This window comes from Emys orbicularis, chromosome 3 (genome assembly GCF_028017835.1).
Source record: "Emys orbicularis isolate rEmyOrb1 chromosome 3, rEmyOrb1.hap1, whole genome shotgun sequence".
In the NCBI taxonomy this organism is placed as follows: domain Eukaryota; kingdom Metazoa; phylum Chordata; order Testudines; family Emydidae; genus Emys; species Emys orbicularis.
In genome coordinates, this window is record NC_088685.1 from 105,991,722 (window position 1) to 106,015,121 (window position 23,400).

A 23,400-nucleotide genomic window follows, 5' to 3' on the forward strand; every position below is an offset into this window, starting at 1 on the left:
AGGGCAAGTTTTCGCTTGCTTTCAGAAGTAGTACAGTGACATAAGCACTGGTTGTATAAATTACAACATATGTTCAACAATTCCCTAGGCCTCGATCCTGAAAAAATATGTATGCATGGATTTAACTTTGGACTTGTCTATATAAACAATTAGTTTGCTGCAAGCTGGGGTGTAAATGTATCTAAGGCCAGGTCTACACTACCGTGGTAGTTCGACGGCTGGCAATCGAAGTTCCGGGTTCGATTTATCGCGTCTGGACGCGATAAATCGATCCCGGAAGCGCTCGCCGTCGACTGCGGTACTCCAGCTCGGCGAGAGGAGTACCGCGGAGTCGACGGGGAGCCTGCCTGCCGCGTGTGGACCGCGTCTGAACCGCGGTAAGTTCGAACTAAGGTATGTCGACTTCAGCTACGTTATTCACGTAGCTGAAGTTGCGTACCTTAGTTCGAATTTGGGGGTTAGTGTAGACCAGGCCTAAGTGTCCATGAAGGAGGGACTATCTTTTATTATTTGTCTGTACAGCACCAGTGAAAATGGGGCCCTGACTTGGCAACTACATACTACTGTAATAATGAATATTTTCCAAAACAGGCTAATCTGTTTTGCTCAGTTTTGGGTTAACTGCGACACGCAATGCACAAAATCAGGCCAACCAATGAACATTATCCAAGAACTCTAAAGCATCTGCATTTTACTGCAGTATGAGAATTCAATTGTATGTACATTTTAAGTAATACTTCTGAAATCTAAGCAGAGTGAAAACAAGTTCTCCCCTCCTTACAGCCTGACTTCTCTCCAAATGAGCCATTTCCAATATTATGGATCTTTTTTCTAAACTTCGCAAATATTTTGTAAAGTCATAACCTAATGTGTGTAATAAATCACACAAACAACAAATAAAACTATTCAAAATTGGGACTTTCTATAATCCCTTTTTTTGTACATCACAGGAAAAATTAGGAGAAATTGATTTTAAAATTTCAGATATCAGAGATGTTTCAATAACCTGTCTCAGTTGTGGTGACCCTACATGGAGTTTTAAAGATGAAGTGAAATATGTCACATGTAAAGTTATTTCAGTACAGTATTTAATTCACTTCTCTTTTTAAATCCAGGTTTCCTTCTGTATGACCAACAACCTTTGTACATGCCACACTCTATTGCTTTGAAATCCAGTCCACAAGACTGGATTTACATTAGAGAAATAAATTCTCCCTTTCAGTTTTTCTCTTAAGAAAAATGGCCCCTATTTAAAATACAAACAAAAACACAAAACAATTCATGCCCCCATTGTCCTCCCTCCAAAAAACCCTAAAGCAAGGCACTTACTTTTTTGTAAAAGACTGATATTCTTTTTTAATTTAAAAGCTTTCATTTGAAAATAAATCTTACAGCAATGGTCCCAATTCTGCAATTGACTCCATGTGGGAAGACCCCCTAGAAGTCAACAGAGCTCTATGCAGGCATAAGAAGTACCACATGAAGTACCTGCATAATCAGGGCCTGCATTTTCTTCCACGCCATTAGGTTTCTGATATTATTTTAAATCCCTTTTTAAAAACTTATTAAATAGTGAAGAACAGCACTACAAAGGGCTAGAGAAGTCAAATGTGGATACACAATAATGACTTTTTTATTAGTGTTTCAAATTTGAAACATGAATGTGTTAAGAAAGCATATTTGAAAAAGCACATTAATACTTATGTATTTTCTCTACTTTTTCCAATAGACAAACATGTAATAATACCTATGGAACCAATAGAGTGAAGCAATCACTATTTCTGAAATGCATGCTGTGGGAAGGGATTGCTAAATACCTTTACAACCACAAGTAAGGTTGGCTAAGATAGCCAACACCAATCTACTCATTTTTCACAACATACTTTGCTTGCTTCATGCAAAAACCACAGCTTTATCAAAGACACAGTTTACTACCACCCCTGAGTTGAGTAAAGCTAAAAGTTATAAAACTCAAAGTTTTTGCAGAGGTAAAAAGAAACCCACAATAATTTTTGCCAAGTTTAAACAATGCTACTTTGTATTCTCTTTTTTGTGTTAGGGCAGCTCTATGCAAATTATGCAAATATACATTTTCAATGGTACTAGTTTTCATGGTAAAAAAGTGAACTGCATGTGACAAAAAAAAATACTGCAAGATTTGACAAGCTAACAAAAACAATTTCTCTTTTTCCCTTACAACTCAGTTTTATGAACTTTGCAACTGATATAATTAAAATTTCCATATGTACTTGCAAGTCAAATTAAGTTGGCCAGGTCTGTTTTATTTCTTATCCGTTTAGGTTTGCTTTTTGAGGTTTTGTGCCTTTAGGACACTCTATTTTTAAAGAAGACTTTTAAAGTAGTTTTTAAATCATGATTTTGTGGGTCTAGAAAGTTGACAATGCAATCAGGTAAAAAAAATTTTTTTTTACCATTTCTTTTGTTCAATACTAGAATGGATCCATATGCAATAACACTTCAGTATAAATAAAAATATACTGCCACAATTTTTATGTGAATTCTGAGTCTCAAGTTTACATCTGATATATAATTTTTTATTATTTGTATTACAGCCATACATAGTGTCCTCAACTGAGATCAGGGCTCCATTGTATTAGGCATGGTACAAACACATAGTAAGACAGTCCTTGCCTCAAAGAGCTTCCAGTCTAAGTAGGCAAAACAGACACGAGGTGGGTGAAATGAAGTGTCTTCCCTGGTATACAGATCAGGCTCTGAGATACAGAAAGATCACATGACTTTCCTAAAGTCACACAGGAAATTTATGGTAGAACCAGGAATTGAACAAATAACTCAAGTTCCAGTTCAATGCCTGAACATCAAGGCCATTTCTCCTCTCCGTGTTCTGTTAAAACAAACATTTCTATAACCATCTGAACTAACAGGCTTCTTCCTTGGAGCCATAAGAACTTGTGATTCCCTTTGCAAGGCATACAGAAAAACAGTGATCTTTCTTGGATGAGGTTTAATACAGATGTGTCTACATAATAAAATGCAGAGATACTGCCATTTTAATGGGATTGGTCAATGCCATCACCAACAGCAGTGGGAAGTATATTTGTCTTGCTTAATAAAGGCTATGAGGATTATGTAATCTTTGTCTCTCTAGAGGTTGGTTATTTTTCTTGCTATTGAAGGGTATAGGGGGGAAAAGTACATGACATTTCTTCACCAATTATGGGATAAAGCTTCCATTGGCTACAGTCCAGTTTCTTGCAATGAGATATGGCAAACAGAGCATTCAAAGTTGTGTCCCACTTGAACATCTAATCCAGAGGGTTTTTTGTTTTTAACTGACTCAGTGAACCTTTCTTGTGATTGCATTTTCCCTCCTGACCGATGTTCTCTTGCATACCTCAGGGGCTTCCAGACAAATAATGCAAAACCCTATTCCTGGTTCCTTCCTACCTGTTGACAGAAAACATTGTGGCATGATTGTCTGTTTTAATTTAAATACATTTTCAGGAAACCAAGCAAAAGCCTGAAATGCATACACAAAACCCTCTTCCTCCGAGACATCTATTTGGCACCTGCATTTCCCCCCACATATAAAACCCTCTCTGTGTGTGCCCTAAGCCAGACCAGACAGCTTAATAGTGGTTATGTTAAAAAAAAAAAAAAAAAAAAAAAAAAAAAAAAAAAAACAGGACAACATTTTTGTGAAATTCAATTAGAAATCAGTTTAAACTAAACCAGTAAGTCATTGTCCACACAAGAGTTTGTACTGGTTTAATTAAATTGGCTTACAAAAATCACATTTTCAGTTAAACCACTGCAACTTTCTTATGTAGACAAGGCCTAAATTGCCTTGCCTGCTGATTCATTACAAGGCAGCTTGGAATTGGAAGAAAGTTAAAATAAACTATCCAGATTCACGCAGAATGAGCTACACATTCCATTTTTGGATGCAAAATACGTAAGATTCTTTCTAGTGGGTTTTTTTTGTTTTGGGGTTTTTTTTTTACTCTAATGAGAGGTGATCATTTCAGGGTGTTTCTTTTTGTTTCAAGTGAATGTATAAACACTAAAAGGAAACTGTGAAACAGTGTTACCAAAATCTGTAAGCATTTTCAATCTCATCTGCTCTTCCTTTACTTTTAATCTATAGCACCTTCAGCATCTGAGCCATGACCAAATTCACACATGGACTCTGCAGCAGAAATAGATGGAATCAAGTGGCATGAGATGCCCTCAATCTTCCTTTACATCATGGGGCTAACAAGTGGCTAGTGCAGCCCCAATAAAATAAAAAACAACAAGTGGGTAGCATTGTCTGGGGGCACTGCTAATGTACTAATTCAATCCATCTCCTAGCCATCTCCTGTGGGGAGAGTTCCCATGGGCTTATATTATAGATTAAAACTGCCCTCCCCCAACAGAAACACCACTGCTTGCCCTCCCATGGGAAACTTTCCCCACAGCCAGATGACACACAGACATAATTTGCTCCTCCTTGCACCTGCAAAAGTGAGTCTGGCCCCTCTGCTCTAAATATGACAATCAAATATAGCATTTTTCAGATGCCACAGTTCACTTTGTTCAGGAGAGAGAGAAAAACAAACAAACAGTGAAAAACTTTTCTTTGTTAATCTTGTACAAACATGTACAGGGAGAAACAAGAAAGAAGACAAACAAAGAGATAAGGAACAAAGAAATAAAATGACAACACCAATCTGTAATATGCATTGATTAGTGAGGTTGTCCTCAAAGACAGAAATATTCCTTGGATCTTCTTTAGTAAAATATAGCACTTGTGTGGGTTACAGGATTATGCTAGAGTATGGCACTACTGCAATACATTCCTCACACTGAGGTAACCTCAACTTAAACACAAAGCACAGAGAGAAAGAAGAAATAAAGCAACAAAAAGAAACAAACAAGAAATCAAACAAGCTTATGGGTTTATAGAAATGAGCAGGGCCGGCTCCAGGCACCAGCAAAGGAAGCAGGTGCCTGGGGCGGCCAATGGAAAGGGGCGGCACGTCCAGGTCTTCGGTGGCAATTGGGCAGTGGGTCCCTCAGTCCCTCTCGGAGCGAAGGACCCGCTGCCAAATTGCTGCCGAAGAATGAAGCGGCGCAGCTGAACTGCCACTGATCGCGGCTTTATCTTTTTTTTTTTTTTCTTTTGCTTCGCCGCTTGGGGTGGCAAAAAAGCTGGAGCCGGCCCTGGAAATGAGACAAAAGAGAAAGTTACTCACCTTGCAGTAACTGAAGTTCTTTGAGATGTGTGTCCCTGTGGGTGCTCCACTCTAGGTGATGGTGCATCCCGGCGCTGTTGATCGGAGGTTTTCAGTAGCAGTGCCTGGTCGGGACGCACGCACTCAGTTGGTATCTCCCATCTCGTTGGAATCTTCCTGAGTGTGTGCATCCCGCACTCTCCTCAGTTCCTTCTCTACCGTGGAGAATCATACTAGTACTCCAAAGAAGAAGGGAGGAGGGCAGGGAGTGGAGCACCCACAGGGACACAAATCTCGAAGAACTTCAGTTACTGCAAGGTGAGTAACTTTCTCTTCTTCTTTGAGTGCTGTCCCTGTGGGTGCTCCACTCTAGGTGAATGTGTAGCAGTACCCACTATGGTTGGTGGGACTTTGGAGATGCGGCAGTGAGTACTGTAGATAATACTGTATGGCCTACTATGGTGTCTGCCGTGGTGTCTTGCGTGAGAGCATAGTGTTTGGCAAATGTATGTTCAGATGACCATGTAGCCACTTTGCAGATGTCAGGAATGGGTACATTATGTAAGAAGGCAACGGATGTCGTCATAGCTCGAGTGGAATGAGTTCTAATGCCTTTGGGTGGTTGAATATTTTGCGTGCGGTAACAGGATCTGATGCAGTCAGAGATCCACTTGGACAGACGTTGTTTAGAGATAGCCGTACCTTTCAATCTTGAAGTAATGGAGACAAAGTCGTGGGGACTTACGAAATGGCTTAGTCCTGCTAAATAAAAGGCGATTGCTCGCCTGACGTCGAGAGTATGCAGGGTTGCCTCGTGCGGAGTCTTGTGAGGTTTGGGATAGAAAGAAGGTAAGTATATAGGTTGGTTGAGGTGGAAGGTAGATACCACGTTAGGGAGAAATTTAGGATGTGGTCTCAGAGTGACTTTGTCTTTGGAGAAGATTGTGTAGGGAGGATGGGCCATCAGGGTGCTTATTTCACCTACTCTCCTTGCCGATGTTATCGCAACTAAGAAAGCTACCTTCATGGACATATGGAGAAGAGAGGAGGTAGCCAAGAGCTCGAATGGAGGTTTCATGAGAGCGTGAAGAACGAGGTTAAGATTCCAGATAGCCGCCATTGGGTAAATTTCAGGGTGGAGATTTTGCAGGCCCGTGAGAAATCGTTTTATGGCAGGGTGAGTAAAGAGTGAATAACCTTCTAATAGGTCATGGAAGGTGGTAAGCGCCACCAGGTGCACTTTGATGGAGCTGAGCGAAAGTCTGTCCTTTTTTAGTTTCAGGAGGTAGTCTAGAATGTTAGGGAGGGTCACCATATTGGGCGTTAAGTGATTACGTGAGCACCAGAGGGCGAAATGCTTCCACTTTTGCAGGTAGGTTTTACGAGTGGAGTCTTTTCTACTGTGCAGGACGACGTATCAGACTTGCTCGGAACAGGCTAGTTCATGGGTTTGGAACCATGAAGGAACCAGGCTGTAAGGTGGAGCTTTTGGAGCTGGGGGTGAAGAACCCGTCCGTTGTCCTGGGAAAGGATATTTGGCCTGTTGGGGAGAGCCTGTGGATGACGGGAGGATATGCGGAGTAGGTAGGGATACCACGTCTGTTTCAGCCAAGCCAGGGCAATAAGGATGACCCGGGCCTTGTCGTCTATGATCTTCCGAAGAACCCTGTGTAGCAGAGGGACTGGTGGGAAGGCGTACAGGAGAGAGTTGTTCCACGGGATGAGGAATGCGTCTCCTAGGGATGCAGTCCCGAGTCTCGCTCTGGAGCAAAACAGGGGACATTTTCGATTCTGGGTTGTGGCAAAGAGGTCTCTTGATGGGGGGCCCCAGAGGGAGAAGAGCTGTTGAAGTATTGCGGGGTGCAGCTCCCATTCGTGTTCTGTTGAGAAGTGCCTGCTGAGTGCGTCGGCAGTAGTGTTGTGGCAGCCTGGTAGGTAGGAAGCGATGATTTGTATTTGATGCTGTATGCACCAATTCCATAGTCGGATGGCTTCCATACAAAGGGAATGTGATTGGGCTCCCCCTTGTCTGTTGATGTAGTTCATATATGCTATGTTGTCTGTTAAGATCCAAATAGATTTGTTCGTTATGAGGGGAAGAAAGTGAAGGCATGCTCGCCTCATTGCTCTGAGCTCCAAGAGATTTATGTGTAGGTGCGTCTCTGATGCGGACCACCGGCCTTGTGCCCTGTGTACCCCTAGATGCGCTCCCCAACTGATTAGGGAAGCGTCCGTGGTGAGCATGAGCGTTGGGGATCGTTGCTGGAAGGAAACCCCCGTGCAGAGGTTTTCTGGTCTTCTCCACCAATGTAGGGAAGCTATAACATTGGGAGGAGGAGTTAGCGGCGTCCCTAAGGTGTGTCTGTTGGGTTTGAAATTAGAATTGAGCCAGCCCTGAAGACATCTCATGTGTAGCCTGGAGTACTGAACCACGAAGGTGGTGGCTGCCATGTGACCAAGGAGCTGTAGACCAGGGGGTTCTCAAACTGGGGGTAGGGACCCCTCAGGAGGTCACGAGGTTATTAAATGGGGGGTCGCGAGCTGTCAGCCTCCACCCCAAACCCTGCTTTGCCTCCACCATTTATAATGGTGTTAAACATATAAAAAAGTATTTTTTAATTTATATGGGGGGGGAAGGTGGGGGTCGCACTCAGAGGCTTGCTATGTGAAAGGGGTCACCAGTACAAAAGTTTGAGAACCACTGCTGTAGACAGATTCTTGCCTGCGTCCTGGGACGAATAGAGAGCGTGCGTATGAGCTGTGTGATAGCGAGGAATCTGTGATATGGGAGCGAGGCCCTGCTCTGGATTGAGTCGAGATGAGCTCCAATGAACTCGATCTGTTGTGTAGGTGTCAGGGTGGATTTTTGGATGTTTATTTGGAGGCCTAGGCTGTGAAAGAGGGAGATGGCGAAACGGGTAGCTTGTAGTGTCTCGCCATAGGAGTTGCCCTTGATGAGGCAATCATCCAGGTAGGGGAACAGCGTGATACCATGTTTGCGGAGGTGAGCCACGACCACGGCTAGAGTCTTGGAAAAGACTCTCGGCGCTGTGGAGAGGCTGAAAGGAAGAACTCTGTATTGAAAATGGTCGTGACCGATTATGAATTGTAGGACTTGTCTGTGAGCTGGATGAATTGATATATGAAAATAAGCATCCTGTAGGTTGAGGGCTGTGAACCAGTCCCCTTGATCCAGTGCAGGAATTATCGTGCCCAGTGTGACCATCTCGAATTTTTGTATCCTCACGAATTTGTGCAGTCGGCGTAGATCTAGTATAGGCCTCCATCCCCCGGTCCTTTTCGGAGTCAGAAAGTAATAGGAGTAGAAACCTTTACCTTGATGTTGCGTCGGCACAGGTTCCACTGCACCTAGCTGTGCGAAGTAAGTGCTCATGAGAGGGGTCCCTGAAGAGAGACAGGGAAGGGTAGGATATAAATGGTATAGAGTAACTGGACTGAACTATTTCGAAGACCCAGCAGTCCTGCGTAATCCGCTGCCAGGCATGTTGGAAACTCTGGAGGCAGTGGCCAAATGGGCAAGTAGGCAGTGGAATCAAGGGGTGGTCGTGCAGACCCTCGACCAACATTTCAAAATTGTTGTTTATTCCCCGATGGATGGGAGATGGTTGCTTGAGTTTGATTTTGTCTGCACTTAGGGGGTCTAGCGCGATTCCTAGTTATGTCGTATGGTCTGGGTTGAGGACGATAATACTGTTGTGTGCGTGGTCTTTGGTATGGTTGGTATCGTTGTATCCTGGGAAGAGATGGGTGAATGCCCAGGGTGCACAGTGTCGCTCTAGAATCTTTCATGCTGTGAAGGAGTTCATCAGTTTTTTTGGAGAAAAGTTTGTCCCTATCAAAGGGGAGGTCCTCCACTTTGGTCTGCAGTTCTTTAGGGATGCCGGATGCAGAGAGCCATGAAGATCTGTGCACAACCACAGCAGTTGCAGTAGTACGGGCTGCTGTGTCCGCCATGTCTAGAGAGGCCTGTAGGGCCATTCTGGACAGGGCCGGCTCTAGGCACAAGCAAACCAAGCACGTGCTTGGGGCAGCACATTTTCAAGGGCGGCATTCCACACATCTTTTTTTTTTTTTTTGGTTCGGGCGGCAAAAGCCTAGAGCCGGCCCTGGCAGCAGCAGCGTGTCATGTGCGGGGGGTGCTGTGGGGCCGCTGCAGTTCGTGCCGCGGGGGAACAGTGCCAGCACCTTGTGGCTGGGCTGGGCAGGCTCCGAGCGGGGGATACTCGGGCTGGGGGCCGCCCCACGGGGCACATGGAGCCGCCTGCAGGTGCCGCAGGGCGACCGCCCCCCCAGCGCCACAGCCAGGGCTGGGCGAAGCGGCCCGAGTTGCCCAGGGGCTGTGGCAGGGCGACCAGAAGCAGCAGCAGGGCCATAGAAGGCGGGGCGCAGCCGTGCAGGGCCCGCGTCCTGCTCTCCGGGGCTCCGCTCCTTCTGGGGCTGCCCTGCCCTGGCTCTTCAGCCCCCTGCCGGGCGGTCCCCAGCTCTGCCCTCCAGGGTCCCGGCCAGTCCTGGAGGCAGGAGCCCTGGCTGGAGGGACCCTGGGCTGAGGCGCAGCCCAGGAGCCCCGCTGCTTACCCCGACCCTGCCAGCGCCGGACCGGCTGGAGGCGAGGGGGGAGTGGGCGGAGTCAGCACTGGTGGGGGGGAGCCCAGTGCTGGGGTGGCAGGAGGTGCGGGTGGGGGAGGGCACTGGTGGGGGAGGGTGGTGGTGAGAGCCCAGGGCTGGGGTGGGGGGCAGCCAAAAATTTTTAGGCAAAAAACCTAGAGCCGGCCCTGGTTCTGGAAATCAGTTTGCCCTCAGTCAGGATTGATCTGAAGTCTGCTCTCCTATCCTCTGGAATGTAGGAAGCAAATTCAATACGTTTATTGTAATTATCAAAGTCGTAGCTGGCGAGGAGGGCAGAATAGTTCGCAATTTTGAATTGTAGAGTGGATGACAAATAAACCTTGCGACCCAAGACGTCAAAGAATCTAAGGCCCTTGTCTTGCGGGGTGGGCCGATATTGTGACTGTTTCGTCCTCTTTGTGACTGCATCCGTGACAAGAGAGTTCGGTGGTGGATGAGAAAATAGGAAGTCAGCGTCCTTAGCAGGGACATAGTATTTACATTCGGCCTTTTTGCAAGTTGGTACTAAAGAAGCTGGGGATTGCCAGAGAGTGTCAGCTGGTTCCAGGAGCACTTCGTTTATAGGGAGCGCGATCTTTGGGGGCACAGACGGTTGAAGGATTCTGAGGAGTCTGTGTTGTGTCTCCTGAACCTCTTCTAAGGGGATATCTTGACTGAGTGCCACCCTCCTGAAAAGTCTTGAAATTGTTTACAGTTGTCCACGTTCTGTGGAGGCGGAGGGAAGAGGGCTCCGTCCGGGACTGATGGAGAGTTAGGGGTTGGTGAGTCAGGATATGGTGCGTAGCTCACAGTCTCAGGAGGGGGCTCAGGCACCCTAGAAGTGGATGGAGCTGGAGATCGAGGCACAGAAGGAGGATGATTAATACGAGGATGTGGCCAAGGGTACCACTGAGGCCAAGGCATAGGGTAGGAGAACCCAGGTTCCGCCCACGGGGCGTGGGGGTGAAGTAGGGAAACTGAGGCTGGTGGCCTTGAGCCATGACCTGATGTGGGAGAGGTTCCAGTGGAGGAGGAGAAGCAGGAGAGGAGAACTCCGCCTGCTGCTGTAAATCGAGTTCGCTGTCAGTAAAGGTAGCCAGTTCAGGTGGAGAGAGCGGCTGTTCGAAGAGTGAGCCCTGTGTATCTAGGAGCGGAGAGTTAGGCTCAGGTGGCACTGAGAAGTCACATTGAGTGAGAAACTGTTGCTCCTGCTCCCTGGGCTGCGCTGAGGCTGCTCTGTGCTCTAACCCATTATCGAGAGAAAGTGAAAGTGACAGCGGTGCTGCGGACCGCTTGGACGTGCCCTGCAGGGGGTCCACTGCTGGTGCCCAGGCGGAAGACAGGCTCGGTGCCAATGTTCTTCACGGTGCCGAGGAGAGGCGCGCTGTCGGCACCGCGTCCTTTTTCAGTGCTGTGGAAGAGCGCGCTGTCGGCACCATGTCCGTTTTCGGTGCCGAGGAGCGCGCTGTCGGCACTGCGTCCGTTTTCGGTGCCGAGGGGACCGGTGCCATGGGAACCTTCCCGGCATGGGAGGTCGGGTCCCTGCCTCTGCGCTCTGTCGGAACCACGGCTGAGGCGTTAGAAAAGGCTGAGGCGCATGACTTTGGTGCTGTCAGCACAGAGGGTAGGGATCTCGCGGGAGACCCCCTACCCTTGTTAAAGTCTCTCCTGTGAGACTGAGGTGCTTCTTGCCTCCGTTCCAGGGAGGGTGAAGCAATGCTCCCAACTGGTTCAGATCTGGCCGGGAAGGGTGTGGGAGCAGGTTTAACTTTCCCCATCTCCGAAAGCGGCTGTAGGGATTTTTCCATCAACAACATTTTAAGCCACAGGTCCCTGTTGCGTCGAGCCCTAGACTTGAGGCTCGTGCAATGGAAGCACTTCGCGGGGACGTGAGTTTCTCCGAGGCACTTCACACAACGTGAGTGCCCATCTGACCTTGGCATGGAGTCCTGACAGGAAACACACTTTTTGAATCCTGAAGCCCCTGGCATTGTGAACTCGAAATGGCAGGGGAGAGTGTCTCAACGGGAGACAAGCTTGAGGCGAAAAAGTTTTTTTTTTTTAAACTAAGTAACTAACTATGTAACTATACTAAAGGAAGGGAAACAACTGGGATGTAACTAATAACTATTTCTATGTTCTTTGTTACTGTTTCCAATAGAGACCAGGGAAGAAAAGGCAGCACTGCCCCGAGTCCCGTCTTCAGCTGAGGACGGTTGAGATGGAACTGAGGAGGGTGCGGGATGCATGCACTCAGGAAGATTCCAATGAGACGGGAGATACCAACTGAGTGCGTGCGTCCCGACCAGGCACTGCTACCGAAAATCGGAGATTTTCTGATCCTACAAGTGAATCCACATGGGTCAACTGAGCTCTATAGGGGTGCCAGGGAATGCCCATGCATATTCAATTCCAGATTCAGGACCCATATGCATAACTCCTGTTGATGATACTAGTAGTTAGGTCATCTTGCAAGGGGAAGACAACTCCTTGAAAACTATTTTGACATTACAGAAACACCAGCGTAACAGTGGAGGAAGAGTTGCTTAATGGATAGAGCACCAAAATGGGAGTCAGGAATTCTGCATTCTGTTATCATCTCTGATACTGACTCACTGTTTGAGTCTGGCCAAGTCACATCTCTATGCCCCAGTTTCTCCATTTTCAAAACAATGATAATGTTTTTCTACCTCTCAAATTTGCTTTCATAAGCTGTAAAACAACATTAATTAATGTTTGTAAAGCATTTGGAGATGCACATATAAAATCTTTTGTTTAAGTGCAAATTATTATTAATTATTATTATTAATTATTATTATTATTATTATAGGGAAAAAAACAGTTGAGACTTCAAGGGCCTGATTTTCAGGAAGAGGAGACCCAAAGTTCCCTCACTTTCTGCATACATGTAGAAATTGTTCATTAAATTGCTTTTGAATGGAGGTTATCATAAGAGAAAAACTATAGGAAAAGCAGCAATTAGCTCTTTGCTAATATGGGTAACCAAATATAAGAGCAATTTATAATCCTGCCCCTGCTGTGGGTAGTAAAGTATCTTGGAGTTAAAGCTCGACATACTTAATGAACTGGCAAGAAAAATAAGCACATAACCATTTCCAAAAGGCTTTTCTTTTATTACACTATTTCTTTAGGAAATATAATGGAAAATTCTGGTAAAGCATTTTTATACTGTTAAATACTTTACTGATCAACAGGTTTTAATAATTCTTCAAGCATTTTATGTTAGTGATCATGTTTTGCGCAATGTTGACTGCTCAACTCTATTTACTGGCAAATGGAGGTAATAAGGTTTATATGAAATATATACTGCTTTGCTTTGCATTTTAGGACTTCAGAGCCCAAAGCCCTTACAATGTGGCTCATACAACATATCCTTACGATATTATTCTTTGAGCAGCTTGGTCAAAAGTTATCATCTGAATAGAATTTACTAGCAAAGTAACGCAATTTGTATTCTAAAAGGAAAATTGTCTGCCACAAATCAAGTACAATTTTCAAAAGCCTAAGGAGCCTAAATCCCATTGACTTTCAGTTACCACATTTTGGAGGCGATCTCAAACAAATACCTGCATGTGCCTCTATCTATTCCTTTATACCATGCCTTCCCTATGGTATCCGAGCACCAATAATACCCTCAAAACAACACCTATGCCATATAGTTGGACACATGGCAACTAAGGCAGGCAGGCTTTAAAGGCAGAGGTATAGGACAAGAAGCTCCAATACATTTTATTAGAAGCACTTAACATTTCAAACAAAAATGTTTATAAATACAGTTGGTGTAATGTAAAGGTTTCCGTGTTGTTTAGAATTACCTGCATCACCCACTAGTGAGTAATGTAGCCATCCCCAACACAGATCAATATAACTTTTATACGGTGACACATATTCCCTAGATTTTACAGCCAGAATGGGCTGCTGTGATCTCCTGACCTCCTGCATTGTGCAGGTCCTACAACTTCCCTGAAACAATTCCTGCTTGAACTAGAACATATCTTGTAGAAAAAAAAATCCAACCCTGATTTCAAAATTACCAGTTACAGAAAATCCACCACAACTCTTGGTAAATTGTTCAATGACTAATTACCTTTACTGTTAAAAATATATACCTTATTTCCAATCTGAATTTGTCAAGCTTCAACTTCCAGGCATTGGGTCATGTTATACCTTTTTCTGCTAGCTTAAGGAGCCTATTATCAATGTTTTGTTGCCCATGTAAGTACTTACAGACTGTGATCAAGTCACCCGTAACCTTCTCCTTGTCACAATGAACAGATTGAGGTCCTTGAGTCTCTCATTTGAGGCATGTTTTCTAATCCTTTAACCATTCTTGTGGCTCTTCTCTGAACCTTCTCCAATTTATCAAAATCCTCCTTGAATTGTGGACACCAGAACTGGACACAGTATTCTAGCAGCAGTCGCATCAGTGCCAAATATGGAGGTTATAACACATATCACCTCCTACTCAATGATCCCTGTTTATACATCCAAGAATCACATTAGCCCTTTTGGCCACAATGTTGCACTGGGTGCTCCTGTTCAGCAGATTATCCCCCATGACCCCCAAATCTTTTTCAGTCACTGCTTCCTACCACAGTCCTCCATCCTGTAACTACAGCCTACGACCTTTGTTCCTAGATGTATACTTTTACATTTGGCCATATTAAAACACATTGTTAGTCTGCGCCTAGCTTTAAACAATCCATATCACTCTGTATCAGTAACTGTCCTCTTCATCATCTATCACTCCCCCAATTTTTGTGTCATCTGCAAACTTTATCAGTAATGACTTTATGCTTTCTTCCATGTCACTGATAAAAACGTTAAATAGCATAGGGCCAAGAACAGGACCTAGTCAAAGATGATTTCCCATTTATAATTACACTTTGAGACCTGTCAGTTAGCCTGTTTATAATCCATTTAACATGTGACATGTTAATTTTGTATATTCTAGTATACAAGCCACAAACAAGGTGCTATTGCATTGCAAACAACTAAATAATGGAAAGCATATGCAAAAAACCTCTCCAAAATTACAACCAAACCAAATCATATTTTCAGCACAACTGTATCCTATCAAGGTTAGCTTTCTAACAATGTAACCTGTGTAAACAAGTTCATATTCTTGTCCATGTACCTCTAACACAATGCTGCTCTGCTCTTTGGCCTCAAAACTCAAAACACTTGTGCATAGCTGCAAACAGACCTACTTTGTCTGGGACAGTCTCAGGTTTGCAAAATCCCTCTCTGGTAATTGGTGTCTCAACCAAAATCCCTACAGCAGGATTGTGGCAGCACAGGAGATTCTTTTTCTCTGAGCTGTTCCTCTCCCAGCAGCTCAGTGGCCCCCCACCAACAGTCTGACTTGTCCAAGCCCCCCTTCTGCCTCTCAACAGCAATTAGTTCTGTTCTCTGCAGCTACCTCTCAGTTGTTTACAGAAGGATGATAGAGCTGGAGCCAGCTGCTGCTGAGAGTGGCGGCCAACAGGGAGCAAAGGAGGGGAAACAATGAGCTGCCGGAAGAACAGCCTACATGGAATAGAGATCAATCCCATACCATGGGGAGGAAAAAATTGGGGGAAAGCAGCTGGGGGATGGAGGATAACTTTTTCAAGGAACAACTTTTCAAGTAAGTTGAGGGACTGTGGAGGGTTGTGTGTGTCCACTCTCGGCCTCTCTTTTCTCATTTTTCTAAAGGTTAGGTTTAGGTAAAGTAAAAACCACCAGAGTGGGAATAAAACCCTCTGGTGGTCTCAGTCCTTTGGTTTATTTGGAGAACGGTCTCTGGCAAATTTCCATGACATGCGAACACCTATGTGTCTGCTGTCATGCAGGGCCCAAAAGCAGTTGTGCTGGTATTGTTCTACTGCACACAGGAGGGCAGGCTGTGAAAAGCCTACACAGGAGAGTTAACAACCCATAGGCATGCTCCTGAGCTGTGCTACATAAGATCATAAAGGGGTTGGATAACATAAGAGGTGGAGACAGTGGATCTACTTGTCAAAATACCCTCCCCATCCTAATGGAAACCACCTTGATCACTTGGCATTCATAGCATTTCTAGCATAGTCTGTCTACCAACCCACAGGACAATTTCAATCCTCTTCCTCTAACTTCAGTAGAGGATGACAGAGCCCATTTATTCAAGCTTTGAACAGAGAGAAGGATTTGGCCCTCGATGCACTACCCTAGTAATCACTCTAATTGTGTTTTACAATCAGTTAAATCCTAGATGCAATGGATCAGAGCACAATTCAAGTTCTCATAGCTATAATGTAGCAGAGATAACATTAAAGACCCACTTCTCTCTCTCTCTCTCACACACACACACACACACACACACACACACACACACACACACACACACACACACACACACACACACACACTGTAATTTCAATTTTCAACTGAAAACATATTCCTCACTTCTTCTACCTAATTTAGCTTTCCTTCCACTATTATTTTACATTTATAATATTATTTAAGAAGCATATTCTCTTGTATGCTGAGATATACTTGGCACAGGAGAGTGGGGAAATGGAGAACTGGTTACAGTGTATGCATTCTGCAGGCTGATTTGCGCTAGTCTCAGTAGGAGTTACAGCAGTCTATGCAGCACACAGGAGCCAGATCAGAGATAAAAATCTAGACCTAACTGGGATATATTTGGTATGAAAAACAAAGTAAAGATGTACCATGTTGCGCTGTACTTTATGGTAAAATGCAAGGATGAGATGTCAAACAAATAAAAGTGAAAACATAAGTTGGTTATTTAGTTGTTAAATTAAACAACACATGGTTTTAAAGTAAGTTTGTGCCTTTGTGCTATTTTTGTACAGTTACCATTCCAAAATTACATTTGGCTGACACCTTAAAAAAAGAACATGATGCTTACAGAATTTTGTAGCTATAAGAGTCCTGTACATCTCACATATTGACTAATTAAAAATAAATTTAATCTTATTATATTCACAACATATCTTTCCTGTGAATATTAAAAGAGTTGGGTTCTATTAAATCTATATTAGCACAATAAACTATATTGCAATAAAGTGTTTAATTTTTTTTCTAATACAATATTTCTTTTCTGTTTACTTTAGCACTTCAATTCATGTTTGAAGTGCATTGCCTTCTCTGCACTACATTGCATTCTTTTGTTTAATGGAAACTATTTGGGAAGGAAAAGTTTAAGTCATATCCTATGTGGTGTTTCCCCTTAGTTGAAAGAAACATTTTCAGCTTGTTTAGGGCTCCAAAAATTGTATTACATATCACAGGTTGCATGGACAAGATCCGCAGCTGGTGGGAAAAAAGGCATATATACTCAATTTGCATACACACACCCCTTATCAATGTTACTCTGCAAAGTGCTTCTGCATCCTACTGACAACTGGAAACACGCAGATTAGAAATATAACTAGTAAATGACAAAAAAACCACAACAAACACAACACCTAAAACCACAACCAACTACACAATGCCTACATAGTGTCACAGTCTGTACCTTTATGTTAATCCCCTTTTCAGGACTATGATACATTTTGTACAACGTATGCCTTGAAATATCATTTGAAAACTCGTAATCTGCTGAACTTTATTGTCCTGGTAAAATATGTGTGGCACCATTGTATGTAAAGTTATAAAATTCTGCTGTGTAAGACATGTTCCAAGTTTAGGAAAACAGCTTCAAACCAGTTCCCCAGAGACTAAAGGCTAGCCAGCACCTCAGCCAGGTGTCAGTGTAATCAAATGGACTATCACCTGGCTAAGGGGCCATTCTTGTCAGGAAAAAGAGTGCAAGCGAGAAGTGTACATGTTGGTAAAGAAACAGCTGGAAGTTCCCATCCCACAGACTTTCTGTCTCCTGAACCTCAGCTGGAGATAATTTTCAAAGAGGAAAATAACTATAAGAAGTGAGAACAGAGGACACAAATCATCTCTCTTCCCTTTCTCTCTGCCCACAACATCCACAATGCCTGAAGGACAAGGTAAGGAACACTGGACTGGGGGAGGCATTTTTGCTAAAAGGCATCCAGCCAGTAAGAGTGTAAAAGAACAGGTGATGAGAGAGATCCTTTTGCTTTAAGTTCACTTAGTTTATTAAGTTAGGTATTAGTTTGTGTTTTACTTTTTATTTCTTCATAACCAATTCTAACTTTTATGCCTCATTACTTGTAATCACTTAAAATCTATTTTTCTGTAGTTAATAAACTTGTTTGTTTTACCTAAAGCAGTGTGTATTTGGATTGAAGTGCTTGGGAAACTCAATTTGAGATAACAAGATTCATGCTTATAATTTTCTAATAATGGAATGGCAGACTTCCTATGAGCTTGTGTTGTCCAGGAGAATACTGGGCAGTACAAGATGCACATTTCTGGGGACAGGTCTGGGACTGGGAATTTGCTGGTGTTGCTCTGTAATATAATTCAGGAGTCACTGGCTAGAGCACTCATATATAATACAGCTGGGAGTAATTTACATGCTAGAGGCTGTGTGAGAGCAGACCAGAAAAGGTCACTTTTACAGCACAGCAGTGTAAAAAAGGTATCTCAGGTTGGAGAATTGAGGGGATACAGCTGTTCAGCACATAGAATGTCACACACAGAAATGCTTTCCCTCTCCAACCTATTATCAATTACAAAAAGTCTAATTATAAATAAACTCTGCAAGTCTCTCATAAGTCTTTTCTCTGTCTTTTTGTTTTAACACCTCAGGCTTTCCCCTCTACCTATATTTATTTTACTAATTTAGATATTTGAGTGTTTGCAGACTATATGCAGTATGTTTGTAGAGTATTACCTTGTAATTAGATTGGGTGCCAAGAGAACCTATTAAGGCAGAGTTGTCCCATTACAGTGTTTGTGTGTCGAGGTAAAATAAATTTAATAAATGTGTGCATTAATCCTTTTAGGTGTGGGAATCTATTGAAATCCATTTTACATCCTGTTCTCTACTGAGGGAGCATTTAGAAGTATTTAAACTATGTCGGAGAACAATTTTTAAAAATTAAAAGATAAACACATCTTTACAGTAGGATTCCTCATCCATATCTATTTACACCCTTATCTAGCAAAACAGAAACGTAGAAATAAAACATATGAATTTAGAACATAGTTCTCATAATGCATTATAAACATGAGTTTAATCCAAGATCTATCATATTGTTCAATTACCTTTAATAAGTAGTAGGGTACTATTTTTACTATTGTACTATTTTTGTGGATTTAAATGTTTTAAATTTGGGGTGAAAACAGTTTATTATTTCTAATTACAAATAGCATTCGATTTATGATCCTACTTCAAACATGGGAAGTCAGGTTTAATAAAAATGGCTCACTAGAAATTGTACATGCAAAGTTATTTTGGAGGAAAGTTAAAGCTTCTTTGGGAAGAGAAAGGGGGCAACTTCAGCATAGATTACAGAAGATCAGTACCTCATTTAAGAGGTGGTAGATGAAGATTTTTCTAATATTGAACTGACTGAGTGCAGGGATTCCACTCCTTCTGCCTATACCGGTACAGAAATATCCACAAGACTCACATTGCTTTTACAAAGTTTTGATCATTTGGTGTATACTCATCTTGAGATTTTCTATTTCCACATGGAAACCTGTAATAGCTGTTACAGGAACCCCTATCGTTCTGATCTGAATTCAAAGCCAAAGTTGTTATGCAAGGTATTCCAGGATGTACTAAATGAGAGAAGGCCTTGAGGGGAGACGGTGTGGAGAGAGATCCTCAGCAAACTGGCAATGGAGCTATGATAATTTACACAAGCTGAGGATCTGCCTCTTAGTCTTTAATGCAGACAAAAAGGACAAGTTGCCAGCTTCTTCTACTTGATCACTTAGATCAATGGTTTTCAACCTGTGGACCCCTGGGAGTCCGCAGACTTTGTTTATGGGGTCCACAAAAGGTTGTCATTACCATAGAACAGTGGTCCACGGACCCCAGGAATCTGCAGACTATGTGTAAGGTTTCCAAAGGGGTCCGCACCTCCATTAGAATTTTTGTAGGGGTCCGCAAATGAAAAAAGGTTGAAAACCACTGGCTTAGATATTATCAGTATCATGTTTCACCAGTGCTTCAATTTTTGTTCAAAAGGCTACGTACTCTTTCAGAGGCATACTGGCACAAGTTCTGTAAATTTTTGGTTTTTACCAGTAGGGATTTTACATCTCAAGTATATTCTGTAAGGGGATAATTTGAAGGATTTTCCAAAATCAGATTTTGTAGTCATATAGAATAATGTGCTAATTCATAGCATTATAAGTGATTAGAAGTCACCTGAAGTAAAAAGCTCCTAGTTTCTCTCATACTAAAGATTCTCTGAGGTAAGTATATGTTGGAAGACCACAAAAACCACAATGATTTTTACAGTTTGTACAAAGGAGAGATCTCTTAATTTTAAATCCTAACCTTCTGTTGTCACTGCTCTTAAAAGCCTTCAAACCTGTACTGGTTGCAGGTTTTCAATAAATGAAAATTTTCAGTTATCATTTTAACAATTTTTTTCAATAAAAATTTCCAAAAAAAATAAAGTATTGAGAAAAGTGCATTTAAAAAAAAAAAAGAAAGAAAAAAAAAAGGGGGGGGGTAATATTGCTCAGGAGTATTTGGGCATCAGAGGTATCTCAGCCAATATATAGCTGACTCCAGCACTAAGGAAGAAAAATGGACTTGTTACAAGTGCTGTAAAATACTAGGCTTTTCTTACTTCTAAAATAATATCAGTGAAGTTAGTAGTTTAATTCTGGATATTTTAAAAGTGTCATTTCACAGCCCTAAGGTAATAGTATGAAATCTCCTCCCCACAACCACATAGTGAGAAATACTACACAATCTTCTGATAATGAAAATGCTAAATTGGTATTTTTGCCGCTAGCGGACAGTGGGAATTTTACTATATAAATAGAGAAATCCAATACAAAGGATTTTTTAGTGACTTGCTATGTTAGGCAAACACTTAGGCATTAAATGTTTTGTCACTTAAGTTTACTTTGAATTGAGAGAATATAAATTATCAACATTAATCCCCTGAAGCACAGATAAACAGTAAGTGCTGCCAAGATTTACTACAGTGTATTTCAATCCTATTTCTCTGAGAGGCAGAGACCAACCATCAACACTTGATTCACAAAGAAAATTCCGGTGTCTCTTTTAAGCTTAAGAGAATATACAGTAACTCATTTTACTAAATATAGCCTGGCTTGATCCAGTATAGTGCTGTGCACTACTAAAGCTGGGACCAAGATTCAGTTCTTTGCTCTAGTCTCCCATTCTCTGGGCTAACAAAGGATAGGAATGCTTCCAAGGCTGCATGCTTTGCCATGGGGAAAAGGGGAGAAAAGGAAGTTTCTTGCTTTATCCACTAATGCCCCCCTCCTGACAGGAGAGAAGCAAGATGGACTGGGTACAAAGAGAGCGGCACAGAAGGTAGTGGCCACAACATGACTGAAAATGATTCTTCAGAGCTCATGCAGAAGATATTCCAGGAATGAAGAAGACACAAAAAGGAATAAAAAGGATATATGCTTATATATCAGGGGTTGGCAACCTTGCAGAAGTGGTGTGCCGAGTCTTCATTTATTCACTCTAATTTAAAGTTTTGTGTGCCAGTAATACATTTTAACGTTTTTAGAAGGTCTCTTTCTATAAGTCTATAATATATAACTAAACTATTGTTGCATGTAAAGTAAATAAGGTTTTTAAAATGTTTAAGAAGCTTCATTTAAAATTAAATTAAAATGCAGAGTCCCCGGACCGGTGGCCAGGACCCGAGCAGTATGAGTGCCACTGAAAATCAGCTCGTGTGCCGCCTTTGGCATAGGCATAGGTTTCCTATCCCTGTTATATATAATCAGATCAACACTGAGCCCAAGTGGTTAATTTTTTCAATGTAGATGCCTAATTTGCACAGGCAAAATGCAGGTGTGTGCAAGTTATGTATGAAAAGCTCATTGATGTATGAAAACTGGGTAGTTTGTGTATGCATCTGCAAAAGTTGTAGATACAATTCAGACATATGGTAAAAAATTTAGCCTTTATTGCATACATAAAGTAGATTATCAGGATACACATGGACTTAATCACATTTAATGATATTGATTTAAGTAATAATGAGATTTAATGATAGGAAACATCCAACCATAATTATTTTAACTTCCTATCACTCAAGTAAACATGATCTTATGTGCAAATGTATGTTTGAACAAGTTTCTTCAATTTAATGATTACTAAAAGAAAAAGCAGGTGAGATAATAGTAAATTTTCTATAACAAGCAATTATTTTAAAATTTAAGTACTAGTGATGTCAAACTGGCAAATGCATCTTAATTAAAAAATGAAACCTCCATAAAAACTGTTTAATAATTACATGAATATTTCTGAATTAGTATTAGTCATGTGAGTTTACAGTTTTGAAAGATATAGCATAAGTATGTAACTTGTCAGAGACATAGTATAAACATTTGTCATTTTTAAGTAACGCCAAAAATTTTAATTATGTGTGTTCATTCAAGACTTGCAAAGTTCTTTTCTTGATTCTGATACAAGGATGTCATTCGCTTTTGGCAGAGATATATGGTAGCTGTATAATTTGTTTTTTTGCCTCCAATTACATCAGAATATTTACATATCGGTAGAACTTTGTTTTTCAGATTTAATTATTGATCTCTGATTAACCATAGTTGAGTAGAAGTGTGTCATATATATGTATCTAGGCACAGTATTAGATTAAAATCTGAAGGCACTGTTACCCCATACAAGATTAGGTATTGTGTGTCTTGAAAAGTATCAAGCACACAAGAATTGCCTCTAGTTAGTATTAATACTCCTTGTGTAACTTAGAGACAGGACTATTTTTTGCCTATACTTTAAGTGGAAATATTATTATTATTACCGAGGTTAGGAAAGGATTTTTTGGGGGTGCTGTACATCTTAGACATGACTAGCTGAATTGTGAATGCCACCAAATGTTATCTTCTAAAAAGCAAAAATATGATGAAGATGGATCCCTTAAAAACAGTCAGGATATGTAGATATGTAATTCACATTAATGCTAATGGGTGTTGCCAAAAGAACCTCTAGTCACTGATGGGTGGTTAAAAAAAGAGATACCAAAAATAACTTATATTTACATGATCTAGTCTCTGAACAGACACAATAAGTGCATTGACAATAATGGGAGTTATATTCATTTATCAAAAGGAGAATAGATCTACAAACAATGTACAGATGTTTTGTAATATGTGCTTGTGCTATATAGAATATAGGCATTGTATGAGAGGACTTTACAATTTGCTTGGAAATATAAATAAATTTGACATACCATAACAGAGTCAAGTTTCTGCTTCACTTTCTGCATTCTCATAGATACTCTTGCAACACTGACAAATTGATCTGCTGGAGACATTGTTGAATCATTCTGTGCAGAAATATGAGAAGAATTGCTAAGAATTTGTGGCCCTCTGGGTGTTGTTGATGTGAGTGACCCATTGAGATCTTTTACTATTTCAGCCTCCTGCTGTGCAACTGCAGAAATAATCAACATTA

At 41.9% G+C, this 23,400-nt stretch overlaps 1 protein-coding gene across 1 annotated transcript in view; it reads right to left on the reverse strand.

Moving 5' to 3' along the window:
* The window catches only part of AHI1 (Abelson helper integration site 1), a 181,197-nt gene that overhangs the window by 94,342 nt on the left and 63,455 nt on the right, over positions 1-23,400 (reverse strand). Inside the window, exon 18 of the mRNA XM_065401145.1 lies at positions 23,177-23,379. Within this exon, the coding sequence (XP_065257217.1) occupies positions 23,177-23,379 (203 nt within the window). The remainder of the gene's footprint in view (positions 1-23,176; positions 23,380-23,400) is intronic.